This window comes from Dendrobates tinctorius, unplaced genomic scaffold, assembly GCF_039654945.1.
Source record: "Dendrobates tinctorius isolate UK_male_01 unplaced genomic scaffold, ASM3965494v1 ptg000043l, whole genome shotgun sequence".
In the NCBI taxonomy this organism is placed as follows: domain Eukaryota; kingdom Metazoa; phylum Chordata; class Amphibia; order Anura; family Dendrobatidae; genus Dendrobates; species Dendrobates tinctorius.
The window spans coordinates 28,408,340-28,429,167 of NW_027361711.1; the positions used below are offsets into that span (position 1 = coordinate 28,408,340).

Here is a 20,828-nt window from a genome sequence, read left to right on the forward strand (position 1 = left end):
AACTTTATTCTCATTTGCACAAGGAAAGACTAGAAGCAATGGGATGAAACTGAATGGGAAGAGACACAGATTAGATATTAGAAAAAACTTTTTGACAGTTAGAGTGATCAATGAGTGGAACAGGCTGCCACGAGAAGTGGTGAGTTCTCCTTCAATGGAAGTCTTCAAACAGAGGCTGGACAGACATCTGACTGGGATGATTTAGCGAATCCTGCTTTGAGCAGGGGGTTGGACCAGATGGCCCAGGAGGTCCCTTCCAACTCTACGATTCTATGATTCTATGATTCCATCAGCAAGGGCATTGAAGATGAAACGTGGCTGGGTCTTTCAACATGACAATGATCCAAAGCACACCGCCAGGGCAACGAAGGAGTGGCTTCGTAAGAAGCATTTCAAGGTCCTGGAGTGGCCTAGCCAGTCTCCAGATCTCAACCCTATAGAAAACCTTTGGAGGGAGTTGAAAGTCCGTGTTGCCAAGCGAAAAGCCAAAAACATCACTGCTCTAGAGGAGATCTGCATGGAGGAATGGGCCAACATACCAACAACAGTGTGTGGCAACCTTGTGAAGACTTACAGAAAACATTTGACCTCTGTCATTGCCAACAAAGGATATATCACAGAGTATTGAGATGAAATTTTGTTTCTGACCAAATACTTATTTTCCACCATAATATGCAAATAAAATGAAAACAAAACAGACAATGTGATTTTCTGGATTTTTTTTTCTCAGTTTGTCTCCCATAGTTGAGGTCTACCTATGATGTAAATTACAGACGCCTCTCATCTTTTTAAGTGGTGGAACTTGCACTATTGCTGACTGACTAAATACTTTTTTTGCCCCACTGTATATGCACTCTTCCTTTTTACTTAAGGGGGTTTTACACTAAGCGATATCGCTAGCAATATCGCTAAAACGTCACTGGTTTTGTGACGTTATAGCGATATTGCTAGTGATATCGCTATGTGTGATACTTACCAACGACCGGCTCCCCCGCTGTCCATCGCTGATCGCGCGAGAATGTCCGGCTCCATTTCTCGTCGGGCGCTTCCTGCTGGGCTTCCTGCTGTGACGTCCAGCGACGCGTGGAGGCGGGCGGGAGGACGCAGGATCGCTGTGTGTGAATGGTAAGTATCGTGCGCTGCGTCGCTGCTGCATCGCTGTGAGATCTTTCTGTATGAATGCTCACTAGCGATCATTTAGCGATGCACCAGCGATCCTGACCGGGTCGGATCGCTGGTTGGATCGCTGGTGCATCGCTAAATGTAAAAGGGCCTTTACTTACAACAGAGTATATGCTCATTTTGTTTCTACCTTAGGTTTTGACTATTTAACAGTAAATGACATAATTAAATTAAAAACAATGTTTAAAAGGACTTATCTGCATGCAGATTGATATCAACGTGGACATTTCCACCTTAAACAGAACCAGAAGTGGAATAAAGGGGTTAGCTAAGATTACATGAAAGTATCTCTTATCTGAACTCTGTGGGTTAATCAATTTAAGCAAATGGAAGTTTATACAAGTGGGACACAGATATATGGCTAATTTTACATGACTGACAGTCCAAGTACCGACCAATAAGTCAGGACCAATTGCCGGCCTCCTGATCTGAACCCAGAAGCCTCATATATGCCTATGAGCATTGCTGAGTTAGAGTCAAGAGATCCGTAGATGGTTCAAACATTATGGTCCGTTCTCAGACCATGAATGTCAGACATTTGAAACTGTCCTTATTCTTATCCATTTAATTATTACAATCCTGTGATTTATTAGAGTAATGGCCGACATGGCGATCTTCCATGTTTGTGCTTTTGTTTTTTTACCTCCCCTTCTTCTAGAAGCCATAAGTTTTTTACTTTTTTAGTCAACATAGCTATTTGCTTGTGCTCAACTGTTAACTATAGGTGCGCTGAAGAAAGCCATCCGTCTCAACTACTTTGCCACCCAAAAACAGCAAGTCAAATAAGTATGAGATTTATTCAAAAAAACATTCTTGTGTTCACAGAAAAACAAACAAGCCAACATTTCGACCATTCGGGCCTTTATCAAGGTAAATCTATGAATCGGGAAGTCAAGGATCCATGTGAGAGACTCCTGTAACAGATCTCCTGAATTGCTGGTATTTGTTTATTCTGCCTCCCAAAAATCGGAATAGATATGTCATGTGTCCAAAAATGTTACCAATAAAAACGTCAACTCGTCCCGCAAAAAACAAGCCCTAACATGATTCTATTGGCCGAAATATGGAAAAATTTTAGCTCTCAAAATATGGCGATGCATTCTTGCAAGTGTCTTTTAGTGTGCGACAACAGCCAAACATGAAAAACCCGATATAAATAATGGTATCACTGTAATCACGCCGACTCGAAGAATAAAGTTGTGTAATCACTTATACCGCACAAGGAATGGCGCAAAAAATAATAAAATAAAACCAATTTTTCACCAGCTGCTGATTTGTTCATTCTGCCTCCGAAAGATCGCAGTAAGGATCCTGCGCTCTGCTTCAAGCGCTTACACTGGGGTTTCCGTGTAAATCTCTGAAATATGTAATTCAGACGGAACCACCGGCAGAAGATTCCATATAATGAGACAGATGGAGACAATGTGGATGCAGTCTGGCCTGTAATCCAGCAATGTCCATCTTTTTAGGCGTGCATAAAAGCGTGGTCCACCACAGTTTTGTGCACGTTTGACAAAAAAGGGCATTGTTGAACAGAGGTAACTCTGCTGTCTCATTATAGTGAATGGATCCTTCGGAGGTTTCATCTGGTTCACGTCACTTGGCGATTTAGATGAAAACCCCAAATTAAGTGCTCGACACAGAGCACAGAATAAATGTGATCCCAAACATTATGCAAAATATTACCAATAAAAGCTTCAACTCAATCCACAAAAAAAGTCCCCACTCAGCTCCATCATCTTTGGAAATATAGGCGGCTTCCACTTTGCTGGTAGCACAAAGGCTCTGAAACAGCGAAATGGCTCCTGGCCCCCCAATAGAAATTCAGCAAATTCTGCACTCCCAAATCCAAATGCCCCCTCCTTTTTGAGCCCCTGTGTGCCTGAACCACATCTTTGGGATTTCAGTACATGTGCGTGTCTCCAAAAGCATGAGCTGGGAATATCATACTGGTCACTACAACGTACTGTCACTGCAACATACTGGTCACTACAACTCCACTGTGAAATTTTCACTCAGCAGTATCCAATGCTTCTTGTTTCTGAGAAACATAAATGGAGTGAAAATTGTTACTGCACCTGCAAATAAAATGCCAAAGGGGTATCATTTCCAAAATGGGGTCACTCGAGGGGGGAATTCTGCGGTTCTACCACTTAGGAGCTCTGTATATGGAGTCTTCAAACTATTCTAGCAAAATAAACACTCCAGAAGGCAAATAGCGATCCGTCCCTGCCGAGTCTCGCCTTATTACCCTTATTAAAATGCAAAATTTGTGGCTAAAATACAATTTTATGAGAAAAATGTGATTTTTTTTTTTATTTTCACGGCTCAATTTTTAAACTTCTGTAAAGCACCTGGGGTTTCATGCTGCTAACCACACATCTAGATAAGTTCCCTGAGGGGTCTAGTTTTGTAAATGGTGTCACTTGTTTGGGATTTCCACTGCTGAGGCACAAGTAGCACTCCAAACAAGACATAGCATCCGCTAGTTATTCCAGCATATTTTGCATTTAAAAAGTGAAATGGAGCTCCTCCTTCCCTTCCAAGCCCTGCTGTGCGCCCAAACAGTAGTTTTCCTCCACATATTGGATATCAGCATACTCAGGAGAAATTGTACAACAAATTGTACATTGCAAGTTTTCCTGCTACCCTTGTGAAAATGCAATATTTGCTCACCACACATTTAAATAAGTTCCCGAGGGGTCTAGTTTCCAAAATGGTGTCACTTGTGGGCGGTTTCCACTGTTTTTAGGCACATCAGGGGTTTTTCAAACCTGACACGGTGTCCTGGAAATTTTACATTCAAAAAATGAAATGACGCTCCTTCCCTTTTGAGTCCTGCCGTCCAAACAGTGGCTATTACCAACATATGGGTTTTCGGTAACTGATGCAAAAGGAGCCCCGACCAAGTATTGAGTGCATTTACTGAACATACATTTCAGTAGGCCAACATTTCCGATTTTAAAATTATTTTTCAAGCCGGTGTTATAAAGTATTCTAATTTACTGAGGCAATGAGTTTTGGGTTTTCATTGGCTGTAAGCCATAATCACCAACATTAACAGAAATAAACACGTGAAATAGATCACTCTGTAATGAATATATGAGTTTCACTTTTTGTATTGAAGAACTGAAATGATTTAACTTTTTGATGATATTCTCTAATTTTGTGAGAAGCACCTGTAGTAGAAAACCACAGACATTTGGTTTTGCCAAAATCAGAGTGACCCGAAAAATCATGTTCCCGGGTCATTTTTACCACACGGTGAATGTGGTAAGAGCAAAACCCCTAAAACAATGGCGGAATTGCTTTATTTCCACCATCATGTTTGACTCTCAGGAGATTTTATGGTTGGTCTCCATCCAGAACTCTGCGCCCCTCATACAGACGACAACGTTATGGCTCTGGAAAGGAGGGGAGGAAAATAAAAAAAGTGCAAAAATGGAAATGGTCTGTGTCCACAAGGGGTTAATGCAGTTTGCAATCACCAGTGGAACTGTAGTGGAGTCTTTGTAGCTAGAAGAGGCACGGGCTATTCCTGTCACGGCCACTCGCGATTCATTGTTGCCAGTGGCTGTGACCTCGCCGCCGTCTATATGTATTCGTGTCACTAGGCGCACGGCAGGCTCATTAGCGCCACCTCTGGCTGCGCCGTCCTCCTGCCGTCCCCGCTCCCAGGACTGTGCTCGCCTCCAGCTCCGCGCTCTCAGCCATGGCATCAGGCAGCAGGGGATGGGACAAGGAAGACGACCTGCCAGTGTACCTCGCCCGCCCGGGCACGGCAGACCAGGTGCCCCGGGTGAAGTACAGCGGCATGTTCTGGAATGTGGAGGGCGCCTATGAGAGTAAGACCATAGACTTTGACTCTCTCACTGTCGGGCAGAGAGGGGGGAGAAAGAGCAACTCTGCCCCCCAAGGGGCAAACAGCCCGACTGCGGAGAAGACCCCCTTCAACAAGGAGGTAGAGAACCAGGGGGTGCAGATCACGACTTGTGCAGGGAAGGAGCTGCTGCAGAACCTCCCCGAGAACAAGGTAGGTGCAGACTCGCTGTGTCAGGCAGTGCCAGGGGGTGATCTGCCGGGAGATCCGCTATCCCGTGCACAGGGTCCGTGCCAGCCCGGTGTGCAAGAGCCGCCAGCACCGGCTGATGGGCCGGGGATGGAGAGAAACTTTCTAGGGCTGAGTATTCCTCTGTGCTGCAGCTACGGTGTCTGCTGCTCTGCGTGCCATGCCATAGTCCGCTATTACAGTGCCCACTGGGCTAGCTGGAGACCCCACTCATGCCCAGATCATGCCATAGTCCGCTATTACTGTGCCCACTGGCTGGGGACCCCACTCATGCCCAGATCATGTCATAGTCCACTATTACTGTGCCCACTGGGCTAGCTGGAGACCCCACTTATGCCCAGAGCATGCCATAGTCCGCTATTACTGTGCCCACTGGGCTAGCTGGAGACCCCACTCATGCCCAGATCATGCCATAGTCCACTATTACTGTGCCCACTGGCTGGAGACCCCACTCATGCCCAGATCATGCCATAGTCTGCTATTACTGTGCCCACTGGGCTACCTGGAGACCCCACTCATGCCCAGATCATGCCATAGTCCGCTATTACTGTGCCCACTGGGCTAGCTGGAGACCCCACTCATGCCCAGATCATGCCATAGTCCGCTATTACTGTGCCCACTGGCTGGGGACCCCACTCATGTTCAGATCATGCCATAGTCCGCTATTACTGTGCCCACTGGCTGGGGACCCCACTCATGTTCAGATCATGCCATAGTCCGCTAATACTGTGCCCACTGGCTGGGGACCCCATTCATGCCCAGATTATGCTATAGTCCGCTATTACTGTGCCCACTGGGCTACCTGGAGACCCCACTCATGCCCAGATTATGCCATAGTCTGCTATTACTGTGCCCACTGGCTGGAGACCCCACTCATGCCCAGATCATGCCATAGTCCACTATTACTGTGCCCACTGGCTGGGGACCCCACTCATGTCCAGATCATGCCATAGTCCGCTATTACTGTGCCCACTGGCTGGGGACCCCATTCATGCCCAGATCATGCCATAGTCCGCTATTACTGTGCCCACTGGCTGGGGACCCCATTCATGCCCAGATTATGCTATAGTCCGCTATTACTGTGCCCACTGGGCTACCTGGAGACCCCACTCATGCCCAGATTATGCCATAGTCCGCTATTACTGTGCCCACTGGCTGGGGACCCCATTCATGCCCAGATCATGCCATAGTCCGCTATTACTGTGCCCACTGGCTGGAGACCCCAATCATGCCCAGATCATGCCATAGTCCACTATTACTGTGCCCACTGGTTGGGGACCCCACTCATGTCCAGATCATGCCATAGTCCGCTATTACTGTGCCCACTGGGGTAGCTGGAGACCCCATTCATGCCCAGATCATGCCATAGTCTGGTATTACTGTGCCCACTGGCTGGACACCCCACTCATGTCCAGATCATGCCATAGTTCGCTATTACTGTGCTCCCTGGCTGGGGACCCCATGCCCAAATCATGCCACATACCACTATTACTGTGCCCACTGGGCTAGCTGGAGATCCCATTCATGCCTAGATTATGCAACATACCACTATTATACCAGTATTATTGTATGGCCACTAGCTGGGGACCCCATTGATGCCCAGATCTTGCCACATACTACTATTATACCACTATCACCCTATGCACATTAGTTGGGGACCCCATTAATGCCCAGATCATGTCATAGTCCGCTATTACTGTGCCCTCTGGATGGTGACCCCATTGATGCCCAGATCATGCCGCATGCTACTTTTATACCTCAATTTCTGTATGCACACTTGCTGGGGACACCGTTGATGCCCAGAACATGACACCTACTACTATTATATCACTATTATTTTATGCCTATTAGCTGTCGACCCCATTGATGCCCAGATCATGCCACATACCATTGTTATATCTCTATTATCGTATGCCACTAGCTGGGGACCCCATTGAAGCCAACATCATGCCACATACCACTATTATACTGTAGTATGCCCTCTAGCTGGGAAACACGTGGATGCCCAAATGACGCCACATACCACTAATACCGTGTGCCCATTTGCTGGGGATCCCATGGATGACAGATCAAGGCTTTCAGTTCTGTTCCTCCAATGCATGCCAATCATGAGACACAAAGAGGTGCTGCCATTTAGCCGGCACAGAAGTCACTTTGATCCCAATGGTCCCTGACCACATGTTCTTATGTTTTCATGTGACCCTTTTAAAGAGCCCATGACAGGGATAGCGGGGTGTCACGTGTCCTACCCATGTATGCATGAAAGCCATCTGTTAGTGTATGGCTGCGGTGCCACTGTCATTTACTGCATCTTCTGACATGTCACTCAGCTCGTCCCCTTATTCTCTTCAGCTCCATTCATTGACTGTAATTCTGGTTTGTGGCCCCCTGTGACCTCTGAAATGAAAACCAGAGCCTCTGATGGAAAGAAGCGTTGCTCAATAGATTCCCAACCCCTGCCCTCTACATTATCATACTCATAGCTCAAACCTCACCAATGACAACTTGTTTGACATGTCAAAAAATGAAGGAAACACAGATGAACGTTAAAGGGAATGGGCCGATTCATCAATGCTAGCATTTTTTATGCCAGTGTTAAAGGGACTCTGTCAAAACAGAATGAGTGTTCACTATAAGTTCCACAGCTCGATCCTTCGTGGCTGGGCCAGTTATTTACATACACATCCCCACCTGCTTGTTAACCCTCTTTTTCCACCCCCCACTTCTTTGATTGACAGCTCTGGCTTCAGAGGGCCAGACAATGGTGGGAATAGATGGAAACCAAGTAGTTGGAAAGGGGCATAGAATTGATTGGCCCCGCTATTATGCACCGAGCGCCTGTACCTGGTTTGGACAGTCATTCCATGCTGACAGAGTCCCTTTAAACATATAACATAACATGCTTGCTTCCAGTCATCGGGGGCGGCACCGTGCGGTGATCAGTCAGCACTCATTACACAGTGACGGCAAGAGACTACAGCGCAGTCACTGTGTAATGCGCGCTGACTGTTCGCAGCCCGGCACCACCCAGATGACTGTAAGCGAGCAGCTGCAGGGAAAATGTAACTTCCACTTTCTCCCTGCAGCCACACTTCCAATTAGACTGCAGTATTTATCTACATCTATCTACATTATTTATCTGGCTGTAGCAAAATAGTTTTTTTTAATAACTGATTCTCTTTCAACAAAGGGACATATTCTCTCAGCGTGGGTATGTGTCCCTTTAGCTGTGTTCATATCTGCTAATCTCTCCTTAGATAGACGGGTTAGTGGTGTATCAGCTTATAGAAGTCTACGGGTTCCTAAAACGCTAATTCTGTATCTCTGAGCTCTGAACAGGCACAGCTCCGTGAAAATTGGTTTTGCCTCCTGCTTCAGTGACTGATGGGGTCTCCTCACCCAGATTCCCCCGGATCACAACATCTACTGTAGCACTATGACATGTCATACACCTCCATGCACTGCTGTATCATTCCTGTGTGTACCTGATGTCCTAAGGAGTTCATATAGTCCAGGAGGCTTTCTGGTATTGAGTCACATAGCCTCCATGTGCAGCCATGTAGGATTTGTCAGTTATCCCATATACGATTTTTTTGTCCTTTTAAAAATACAAATGAAGTTCTGAAAAGTACAAAAAAAGCAGAGAAACTGTTTGCCCTTATGACTTATTGGACACCATAAGATCCATTGACAATGGACACTAATATTTTCAGCCTATTCTTTATCCTTTCTTGTTACCCTTTCTCAGTTGGATGAACGGTCCATTATTGGTCTGGTGAGCTCATGAAGAAGTGTATCTAACAGCAGATGATCATATGTTTTCTCCAACGTCAGTCCCATAATCCAGTGTTCTTCATCCTTTGGCTCCCTAGTCGTAGAAGAATTACAACCTCCAGCATGCTGTGTTTGAATTAGTATGAGAAGAAATGTCCCCTTGCTACTGAAACAATCATTTATTCCATATAAAATCAGTAGATCTGAATTATTATAGCTAATTATGGTGCGCTTTATTCTATAGTATTTTGGAGTAAGTTTCCTAAATTCTGACATTCTTCCGGTACACTTAAAGGTGTTGTCTCATGAAGACAGTACCTGTATATATACCCCTTTCCCCTATGGATGCAATGGGGGATAGTCCCAAGTTCAGGTCTCCCCTCTATGTACTGGAACTGAGAGCAGCTCGGGACTTGGTGGACTTTATGTACTTAGTAGCAGACACTAAGCAATGTAGGGGACTTCTGAGTTCTGCCCCACACATTGTTTACATCCAGATGGAGCAGATTTCAGTAGATCGGTGACAGACCCCCTCCAATCTCCTATTGATGACCCAGGGATAGGTCATCGGTTGTTAAATCCTGGACAGCCCCTTTAAATTCAGTGAATTCCTATCAAAGTTGAATTTACTCTGATAACAGCTCTGGACTTCAGCCATAAAATGTTGTCTATATTCATAGTTGTATTATTCTGTGGTAGGAGAATGGGATTCCTCAGGACATGGCTTCTCTAGCCGCAAACCTAAATTATAGAGGCAAATAGTTCTGAAGATGTATCTCTTACATAAGATAAATTGACTCTGCAGCACAATCAGTCACCTCATGGGCCTCGATACTGGATAAAACTGTATAAATGAGGAATGCACTCCCCCCGGGGGTGGTGGAAGATCGGTAGAGACTTAGGAAGTTCTCTGCTCATTAATACACCATACTCATGTGTCCAGTGTATTCATTCCGTTCTCTTGGTTTGGCTACTATTAGTAGAAACTTACATAGGACTGCATATTGCGCTTCTTTACTTTTTTTGTCAATGGCCTTTGTAGGTGCTAAATTGGGGCTTTATAGTGAGGGTCATATTTATGCCCTATAAGCATAGACATGTGTGGTTAGGAAGAGAATGGAGTAGCATCGGAAGTGTCACTTCATTGGGCAAACAAATGTGGATATTGGAGGACTCATTGGTATCAGCGCGAAAAACCTTTAATGGATTGTGTAGGACTTCGACATTGATGGCCTAACCTCAGGATACATCAACAATATCAATTCTATAGGGGTCTGACACTGACAGCAGATCCCTTGACTGTGGAAGTAAAAAGTGTATGGAGCTGAAAGTTTGTTCCCTAACCCCTTATCAATATGTATTTAGTTTAGTGTGGATGTGCTTAGATACTTACCATCTTCTCCAGTTCCCAGTGACGTGCTATCCACTTCTGAACCACATGACTGCTATTCATTTCTGATGGCTCTCACAGCCTTTTTGTGTGCACTTTCCTAAGATAAGCCTTACAGACTTCTCGTAGGCTTACATTGAGAAAGACTTTTCTGGTCCACATAGAAGACCCTGTATGAGCTGGCAAGTCAGAATAGCTGTCCCATGATTCAGAAGATGATTGGATCGTTGCTGGGAGTGGACAAAGACTTTGATCCATAGGTATTTAAACCCATCCTTACTACACTGCATGTATAGATAAGGGGTTAAGGCAGTTTTGGCTGGGAGTTCCTCTTCAAATCATATTACCTAGTTCAGTGGCTTAGGATACAGGAGCAGGTTGTACAACAGATCGTGTGTAAAGCACCAGAGCCATGATGCTCAGTGGTATTGCTGTAGACGCCGGTGTGTTTTCCATGCCCCCCAGTTCCAGCTTTTCATCAAATTTCATTTGTTCTGTTCGCCATTTCCACACTAATACAATGAAGAGTTTCTAAGAGTGAGAATCCAATGGCATTTGGCCAGTGGAACAATAAAATTAGAAGTCGTGTCAAATATTTCCTTATTAGGGGCTCTGCTTTTTTCCTTTATCCCAATGTAAGTCTGAAGAATGGCATCAGTAAAGTTTGTTCTCTGCTATGAGCATTGTTCTAAGCATTGTTTCCATATCTAGTATGAAATGACATACGAGAATATTTAATGCAAACCTGACAGCAGGATTTTGCTAAGTAAATTACAGACACTGTTATACTGAGTAAAATGATTCCTTGGGGTGAAGAAATCCGTCTTGTGGTTCTTATGTAATCAGTGTTAGAAGTTGTCAGTTAATGATATGCTCGTGCTCTGGGGCAGGACTTTAGGCAAAGTCTTATCTTCCTGCTCTAAGCCAGAGAAACCAAGGAAAGACCTGCAACACAGACCTACCCGGAGAACAAACATGTTCCTCATGATAGAAACAGAGAGACAGCACGGTGGCTCAGTGGTTAGCACTGCAGTGCTGGAGTCCTGGGTTTGAATCCCACCAAGGACAACATCTGTAAGGAGTTTGTATGTTCTCCCTGTGTTTGCGTGGGTTTCCTCCCACATTCCAAAGATATACTGATAGGGAATTTAGATATGTGATGATAATGTGTGCAAACTGTAAAGCGCTGTGGAATATGTTAGCGCTGTATAAAGATTATTATTATTAGAGACAGACTGTTTGTGCTTCGGACCGGCCTGTGGGCAGGTTTCTCTGGCTTAGAAAAGGAAGTATAAGACACAGCCTACAGTCCTGCTCCAGAGCACAAGTATATCATTACCTGCAAATTTCTAAAACTGATTACACAAGAACCACAAGACATATTTCTTCACCCCAGGTGTCATTTTAATCAGTTTATCACAATGCCTGTCGTTTACTTAGCAAAATCCTGCTGACAGGTTTGCTTTAAAGGGATGTTACACCTTTAAAGTGACACTCCACCTTAGGACTCAAGTATAGTTACCTGGTACACCCATTTGCCTCTCTCTAATTCCTCCATTCAGGTTCCTTTCCTCCTGCTTCTAAAATGGCCACCGCAATGGCATGGGTAGTACAGAGGCATCAGGACTGCACCCTCAATCCCAATGCAACGGCCATCTTGGAAGCAGGAGGAAAAGAATGCAGATATGAGCAGACAAGGAGATAGAAGGCAAACAAAGGGCACCAGGTAACTATGCTTGAGAAATGTAGGCAATTTTCATTGTCAGTGTGCAGTGTTACTATAAACCAGTGAGAAATCATATAATTTCTTTCTTATACTGTATTTCATGTGTGTCTCTTGTTCCCTTCACAAATGCAACAACTAATTTAGAATAGTCAACAATTGTTGAACAATCACAGCAATTGGCATTTATATATCTGGTACGTAAGAGTGAAAAAAAAACTTTTTGGGGACATCAAACTGTCATAAAATCCATTTATCTTTTAGAATAGACATCACTCATGCTTTTCCAATCATGGCATTAGGGATGCATAGTGGTGAGCAGCACATGGCAGACAGCAGGAAATTCTCGGTTACCTTGAGCCAAGAATTCAGGGCCTTAGCCCATGCTAAAGAGCCTGAACGACGGGAAGATTCTAGATTGCAGGAGGGCTGGGCAAGCAGAAAGTGGGAGGCAGGGTCGGCTTAAATGGAAACTGCAATTGCCCAGGGTCCCCAGCATCTAAAGCAGGAGCTACACTGATAGAATTAAAACAATAAAAAATATAAAAAATACACATATTTGGTATCATTGGATTCGTAAAAGTCCGATCTATGAAAACATAAAGTAAATTATTCAGATCGGTAAACGGAGTAACAAGTTACATCGAAACGCCAGATTTTTGGTTTTTTTCAGTGCCGCAACATTGCAATGAAATGCGATAAGATGTGAAACATGAGGGGAACAACAGGAGAAACATCAGCTCGGGGCACAAAAAGTAAGGCCTCATACAGCCCATATGCCAAAAAATGAAAACATTTTGGGTCTCAGAAGATTGGCGACAAAAGCAAAAAATGTTTTCCAGAAAAACTGTACGTTTAGTATCTGTGGACTCATACTGAGCTGAAGAATCACAGTTTTACCAGTGAACATGGTAAATAAAAAAACTAACAAAAAGCATTGTGGAATTGCACTTTTTTGCAATTTCAACACGCTTGGAATTTTTTTTTTGTTTTCCAGTGCACTTTATGGTAGAATGAATGATGTCATTCAAAAGTACAACTTGTCCCGCAAAAAACAATATAATGGCAGCAGGAGCGCACCCTGCAGGCTTCATTCTTTGGGTGTTATGGTGGTTTACTAACAAACTGAAAAATAATCATATCTATAATATGTAAGTAGGGTTAGGGTAATTCCTTATTTCCTAAATGTGTACAGTTATCAGGCAGAATTTACAAGGCATTAAGTTCAACATTTCCACTAGTGACCACTCTAGTGACCCCATAACAACACAAGACAGGAAGTGTTGTCATGGGGTTTTTGGAACACCAGGATAGGGCTTAATAATTCAAATGTGTAAAATAGACTTTAATTTGAAGTATATAGAAGCTCCTTTTTAAAAATGATATGCATAGCTCCCAAGCGTCCCGATTCTCGCGAGACAGTCCTGTTTTTGACACCCCCCTCCCGCGTCCCGCCCGGGACGCTATTTTTCCCGCATTGCACTGAGCCGCCACGCCCCCCCATGCACCGACCCCATGATCCTTGCCCTCCCAGATTGACCCACCGCAGCCTCCAATGATGTGGCTGGGCTGTGTGTTCTGTGCGCACAGGACCTGTGAGTGGGGAGGAGTCAGGGGTCACATGATCAGGGGCCTCTGTCCGTGTATGTCTGCACTCTGCAGGACTCTGCTGTGCTGCTTGTTATGGTGCTGGATGAGGTAAAGTTTCTGTGTGGGGTCAGGAGGGGTTTACAGTGTGGATGTAGCAGAGCTGTGTGTGTACGAGATGTACAGAGCGGTGCCGTGGGGTGTACGAGGTGTACGGAGCGGAGTCGCGTGTGTACGAAGTGTACGGAGCAGAGCCGTGTGTGTACGAGGTGTACGGAGCGGAGCCGCGTGTGTACGAGGTGTACGGAGAGGAGCCGCGTGTGTACGAGGTGTACGGAGCGGAGCCGCGTGTGTACGAGGTGTACGGAGCGGAGCCGCGTGTGTACGAGGTGTATGGAGCGGAGCCACGTGTGTACGAGGTGTACGGAGCGGAGTTGCGTGTATACAAGGTGTACGGAACAGAGCCACGTGTGTATGAGGTGTACAGAGCGGGGCCATGCGTGTATGAGGTGTACAGAGCCATGTGTGTATGAGGTGTACAGAACTGAGCCACACGTGTATGAGGTGTACAGAGCCACGTGTGTATGAGGTGTACTGAACAGCCACGCGTGTATGAGGTGTACAGAGCGGAGCCGCGTGTGTACGGATTGGAGCCGTGTGTATACGAGGTGTGGGAAGCGGAGCCACGTTTGTTAGAGGTGTACGGAGAGGAGCTGCGTGTGTACGAGGTATACGGAGCCACGTGTGTACAAGGTGTACGGAGAGGAGGCGCGTGTGTACGAGGTGTAAGGGGGCACGTGTGTATGAGGTGTATGGTGCGGAACCGTGTGTGTACAAGGTGTATGGAGCGGAGCCGTGTGTACGAGGTGTATGGAGCGGAGCCGCGTGTGTACAAGGTGTACGGAGCGGAGCCGCGTGTGTATGAGGTGCGGGGAGCGGAGCCGCGTGTGTACGAGGTGTACGGAGCCACGTGTGTATGAGGTGTGCGGAGCCGTCTGTGTACGGAGCGAAGCCGCAGGTTTGCGGAACTGCGCGTGTGCGAGGTGTACAGAGCAGGGTCATGTGTGTACTTGGTGTACGGAGCGGAGCTGCGTGTGTACGGAGTGGAGCCATATGTGTCCTGGATGTACGGAGTGGAGCCAAGTGTGTACGAGGCATACGCGTGTGTACGAGGTGTACGGAGAGGAGCCGCGTGTGTACGAGGTGTACGGAGCCACGTGTGTACGAGGTGTATGGAGCGGAGCCGTGTGTGTATGAGGTGTATGGAGCGGAGCCGTGTGTGTACGAGGTGTATGGATCGGAGCTGCATGTGTACGAGGTGTACGGAGCGGAGCCGCATGTGTACGAGGTGTACGGAGCGGAGCGGAGCCGCATGTGTACGAGGTGTGGGGAGCTGAGCCGCATGTGTACGAGGTGTATGGAGCGGAGCTGCGCGTGTACGAGGTGTACGGAGCCACGTGTGTATGAGGTGTGCGAAGCCGTGTGTGTACGGAGCGGAGCCGCGTGTGTACGGGGCGTACGGAGTGGAGCCGCAGGTGTGCGGAGCTGCGCGTGTGCGAGGTGTACGGAGCAGAGTCGTGTGTGTACTTGGTGTACGGAGCAGAGCCGCATGTGTACGGAGTGGAGCCATATGTGTACTGGATGTACGGAGTGGAGCCAAGTGTGTACGAGGCATAAAAAGTGGGCTTTTCCCACGGACACAGGAGTACACGGCGGAGTCCTGAGGAGCACTTTAAAACTTGCACATGATGTTCCACCGGAAGTGATGTACTGGAAGCTGACCGGAAATTAGGTAATTTCGTGAGGAGATTGTGACGGAACCAGGAATGCTTCAGATCCATCACAATGTCCTCCTCCAACAGCGTGGACAGCAGGATCACCTTGGAATCAGGGATGCTGGCCATGTGAGTGGATCATGATATGTCCTGCATCGGGAGGCTCAGGTGGGCATTACAATGGGAGCCGGGCTGCTATAGTATCTTTATGGAATCTTTCTTTATTTCGTTCTTTCTCTTTCTCTGTTTCTTTCTTTCTCTCTGTTCTGTCTTTCCCTCTCTTTTCTTTCTCTCTCTAATCTCTCTTTTTTTTTTCTTTCTCTCTCTGTTCTTTCTTTCCCCTTTCTTTCTTTCTCTCTGTTCTTTCTTACTTTATTTCTTTACTTCTTTTTTTCTTTCTCTCTGTTCATTCTCTGTCTCTCTGTTCTTTCTTTCCCCTCTTTCTTTCTCTCTGTCTCTCTGTTCTTCCTTTCTTTCTTTTTTTTCTCTTTCTTTTCCTTTCTCTCTCTCTCTATTTTTTCTTTCTTTCCCCTCTTTCTTTCGCTCTCCCTCTGTTCTTTTTTTCTGTCCCCTCTTTCTTTCTCTCTCTGTTCTTTCTTTCCCCTCTTTCTTTCTCTCTGTTCTTTTTTTTATCTCTCTGTTCTTTCCCCTCTTTCTTTCTCTCTGTTCTTTCTTTCCTTTTTTCTCTCTCTTTCTGTTCTTTCTATCTGTTCTCGCTCTGTTCTTTCATTCCCTCTCTTTCTTTCTTTCTTTCTTTCTTTCTTTCTTTCTTTCTCTTTCTGTTCTCTCTTTCTCTCTCTCTGTTCTTTTTTCTGTCCCCTGTTTCTTTCTCTCTGTGATCTTTCTTTCTCTTTCTTTCTTTTTCTCTGTTCTTTCTTTCTTTCCCCTTTCTTTCTCTCTCTCTGTTCTTTATTTTGCTCTCTGTTCTTTCCTCTCTTTCTTTGTCTCTCTCTGTTCTTTCTTTCCCCTCTTTCTTTCTCTCTGTTCTTTCTTCTTTCTCTCTCTGTTCTTTCTTCTCTCTGTCTTTTCTCTCTCTGTTCTCTCTTTCTCTCTCGCCCTCCTTTCTTTCTCGCCCTCCTTTCTTTCTCTCTCGCTCTCTATTTGATTTTTTCTCTCTCTGTTTTCTCTTTCTTTTCCTTAGTACCAGTCAGTGTGCCCACAGTACCAGCCACTGCGCCCATAATGCCAGCCACTAAGCCCCCAGTACCAGTCAGTGTGATCAGCAGTACTAAATGGGTGCGGTTTGGCGTGGACATGGGTGTGACTAGTCACAAAACGGGTGTGGTCAGGGCGTGGCCTAAAATTTGCGGCTACCTTTGTCCCTCTCTCCCTTCTTCAAAAGTTGGGAGGTATGGATATGCTAAAGGGAGCCTGTAATCATATTTGTGGTCTACCAGCTTAAAATATCCTTTAATTTAGTGTCACCTATGGATTGCAGAACTAGTTTTGAAACCCCCTGACTCCCCATGTATCATCCCGAAATACCTTTTTTATTCCTCCCGCGCTGTATGTTAATTGTTTGGTCCGGTGTCCGATTGGCGTGTATTCATTTCCGTCTCTCCACCCCTCCTCGCTTGCTCAACACATTCCTTGGCATACATTTTTCGCATGTGCCCATTTGAAAGGCATCTTGCGCGAGCGCAGTATGCTTTGCCCAACTGTGGGCAAGGCCGAAAATCAGTACTGCGCATGCGTCGGCATGCGCGATTGCTTTATATATCCCAGAAGTATTTCCCTTCCATTTTTGTGCTCCCTGACGCCGGAAAACTGACGCGGCAGGGAACACAGAAAGATGGCAGGGAAATACTTCCGGGACAGACAGAGAAAGCAATTACATATGCTGGCGCATGCACAATACTGACAGTTGGGCAAAGCATACTGCGCACGTGCAAGATGCCAGTTCACACATGACAGAGCACAATACACAAACGGGCGAGGCTTCCTTTTCTTTCGTCGCGCCCACCATGGGCGGGCACCACTCGCCAAGTGATGCATCTCAGGCTTAGGCCACTGTCTATGGCCGACAAAGATTTGCGTCATTTTCAGGCTAGGACGCCCATGAGTGGCAGAGTTGGAGTTGTCCTCAGTCTCCGCACCATTTTCCACTATCTTTGTCATGATGGGCAAAAACGTCCTGGTATCGCTCTAGCACTGCTTCCACTTCATGTACCTGTTGTGGTGAGAGTTCCATTAGTTCAGCCCGCATCTACTCCAGGATTTGGTGTCCTTCCTTAAGGGGATTAAGGGGTGGTTTAGAGGACACCGCTACAGCCTTTGTCCAGGGATCCCCTTGATCCACCGTCAGTGAACGACCTCTGGTGGTATCAACTCTTCCGGCATACCCATTATCTGTGCTATTTCACTTTTGGACAGGAGCGCAAGACTGTCCTCTGTTTAGGTTGACACATCGCACCGACACATTACCGTCGTGAACGGGGCTAACGTCCGTGCAATGAGGAGCCCTGGAGGTAGTTCCATTAAAGCAAGCTCTATCTGGACTTCTACTCCTTCAAGAGGGGTACAGGCTCAGATCGACAGAGTGAGCACAGTCTGACCTAGTGGTAAAACGAGTTTGTCAGTGGCCGGAATGACCACCTTCCCCAATGTTTTTCCTTCACTCGATGTCTCTTGGGCCTGGGCCACCCATATCAACTGTTGAAACACCTTTCTTTGGGGGGTGTGAAGGCTCCATCGATTCAGGAACACATCTGCCAACCCATTGACCAGGATGCTCCCGAGTTCTTTCAACACGTTCATTCCTAAAGTCACAGTGGGACAATTGCTAGGGTCCCCGGCGGTTAACACGACTCCTTTCCGGCCCACATCTTTCCCGCACACAGTGATTTGCATCCAGACCACCCCTGCGACCGGGATGGGTAACTGATTGGCCACCGTCAATTTGATTACTGGGCCCCATTCAGGCCGCATCGCCTCGGGAAAATGAGGTCTGAAATAAGTCTCGGGCATAGTAGTTACTTGACAGCCGGTATCAACTAAACAGCGGACAGCCCAGGTATCCATTTCAGCCCATACAAAAGAGAAACTAAAACTGTGCTACTTCCTGTTCTCCTTCGTGACGCGCGCAGAGGTGTGTCTAGGCTTTCTGGCACTCGGGGAAGGAATTCGGTTCGGCGCCCCCCCAAGCACACATGTGATTTGCACTTAGTCATGTACCGACGAGCTGCTTTTCCTAATGCTCTCAATGCAGTGAAAAACTGAGAGAAGCAGGAAAAGAAGCTCGTTGTCACAGGACCATAAGTGTGAAAATCGCAAATGAAGTGTCCATGTGATGACTATTGGAACCTGCAGAGCTGAATCCTGACATTGCAGGCTTCTGAATTCTCACAGCTAATGCACTGTACACTTTTAGGATTCTCCCGTTCCGGTGGCAAGAGTACACGGTCATGTCAGTCATGTCAACACAAGCATGTAATTTATATACTTCTGGCCACTTTCCGACTAGACGTGCCCGGCCTCGCTTCGTTCATTTTTATTGAATGAGGCCACACATGTCTAGTCAGCACGTGACCGCATGTATGTAAATTACCAGCACAAGAGAATCCTAACAGTGTTCAGTGAGCACTGTGAGAATTCAGAAGTCTGCAGTCACATAGAATGACTGCAGACTCATCACAAACCTGGACAAAACCTTTAATGTTTCTAAAATAAATGAAAACATGAGAATTAGTCAGTATCACAAATAACATTTACATCCAGGTACCTTATAGATGACGTCGTCTCTGGAGTAATTTATAATGCCCATGAATAAAAATATCTGCAATATACTGTCGCCTCACACTATGCCCCTCCCTCCTCATACCGTCTCCTCTAACATCCCACCTGTTCACCATACTGTCTCCTCATATATTTACTCCCTCACTCTCTATACTGTCTGCTCACACATACTCTTGACTCCCCATACTGTCTGCACACATCCCATCACCCTTACTCTCCATACTGTGTCCACATACATTTTTCCCCATCGCTACTCATACTGTGTCCACATACATTTTCCCGTTCGCTTCCCATACTGTCTGCACCCATTCCCCCTCACTCACCCCCCATACTGTTTCCACATACATACTCTTCATTTTGTGTCCTAAAATCACCCCACACACATTAAATCCCCAATCCCCACTCCAAATCCCCACACACACATTAAATGCCCCCATCCCCACTTCAAATCCCCCACACACATTAAATTCCCACCATCCCCACTCCCAAACTCCCCACACATTAAGTAGCCAAATCCCCCCACACATTAAATAACCCCCCATCCCCACTCCAAATGCCCCCACACATTAAATAACCCCCATCCCCCTCCAAATGCCCCCACACATTAAATAACTCCCCATTCCCACTCCAAATGCCCCCACACATTAAATAACCCCCATCCCCACTCCAAATCCCCCACACATAAAGTGCCCCACATCCCCACTCTAAATCTCCCCATACATTAAATAACCTCCCATCCCCACTCCAAATGTCCTCACACATTAAATAACCCCCCATACTCACTCTAAATCCCCCAAACACATAAAGTGCCCCCATCCATTAACTAACCCCCTATTGCCACGCCAATTCTCCTCACACATTAAATAACCCCCCCAACCCCACACTAAATCCTCCCCCACATAAAGTGGCCCCATCCATTAAATAACCCCCCATCCCCACTCTAAATCCCCCCTCACATAAAGTGCCCCATCCATTAAATAACCCCCCATCCCCACTCTAAATCCCCCACACACATGAAGTGCCCCCATCCATTAAATAACCCCCCACACATAAAGTGCCCCCCCTTCCCTTAATCTTCGCTGGTTCTTCAGCTCCACAGTGGAGCACACTTACCACCAGCGTCCTGGGCGCCGGGGAGGGACGTCAGCAGCGCGATCACATGACCTGATCATGCTGCTGACGTCGCTCTGACCCTGCAGTCAGAGCTTCAATTGTACTGGAGTCTGTATAGATGCCAGTACAATTGATCACTGGGAGCCGGCGCGCGCAGCTTCTCTGCGTCGGCTGTCAGCTTGACAGCCGACACAGAGAACGGCCGACTCCCAGGCCGGGGGGCCGCGGAATGCAGCCACCAGGGGAGACACTGCGGACCACCGCATTAGGTGGCCCGACTGCGCCACCCTGCCGGCTGCCCCCCCAGATACTCCTCTGCACGCGCGCATGCCTCCTACTCAACCTACAGAAAAGACATACGCAGATTAACCCGCAAGCACTCCCACAGAGCCCGTTTAAGCTGCGCTTCTCTAAAGCCTGCCACTGGCTGGTTTCTCAGAACTATGTCAGGAGACCCTACACCTACATCGTCCCGCAAAG

At 46.6% G+C, this 20,828-nt stretch overlaps 1 protein-coding gene across 1 annotated transcript in view; it reads left to right on the top strand.

Annotated features, from left to right (window-relative positions):
• The first annotated feature begins 4,879 nt into the window (after positions 1-4,879).
• DPYSL3 (dihydropyrimidinase like 3) overlaps positions 4,880-20,828 on the top strand; it is a 129,370-nt gene continuing 113,421 nt past the window's right edge. The window contains exon 1 of the mRNA XM_073575247.1: positions 4,880-5,215. Coding sequence (XP_073431348.1) covers positions 4,895-5,215 — 321 coding nt within the window. The 5' untranslated portion in view covers positions 4,880-4,894. The remainder of the gene's footprint in view (positions 5,216-20,828) is intronic.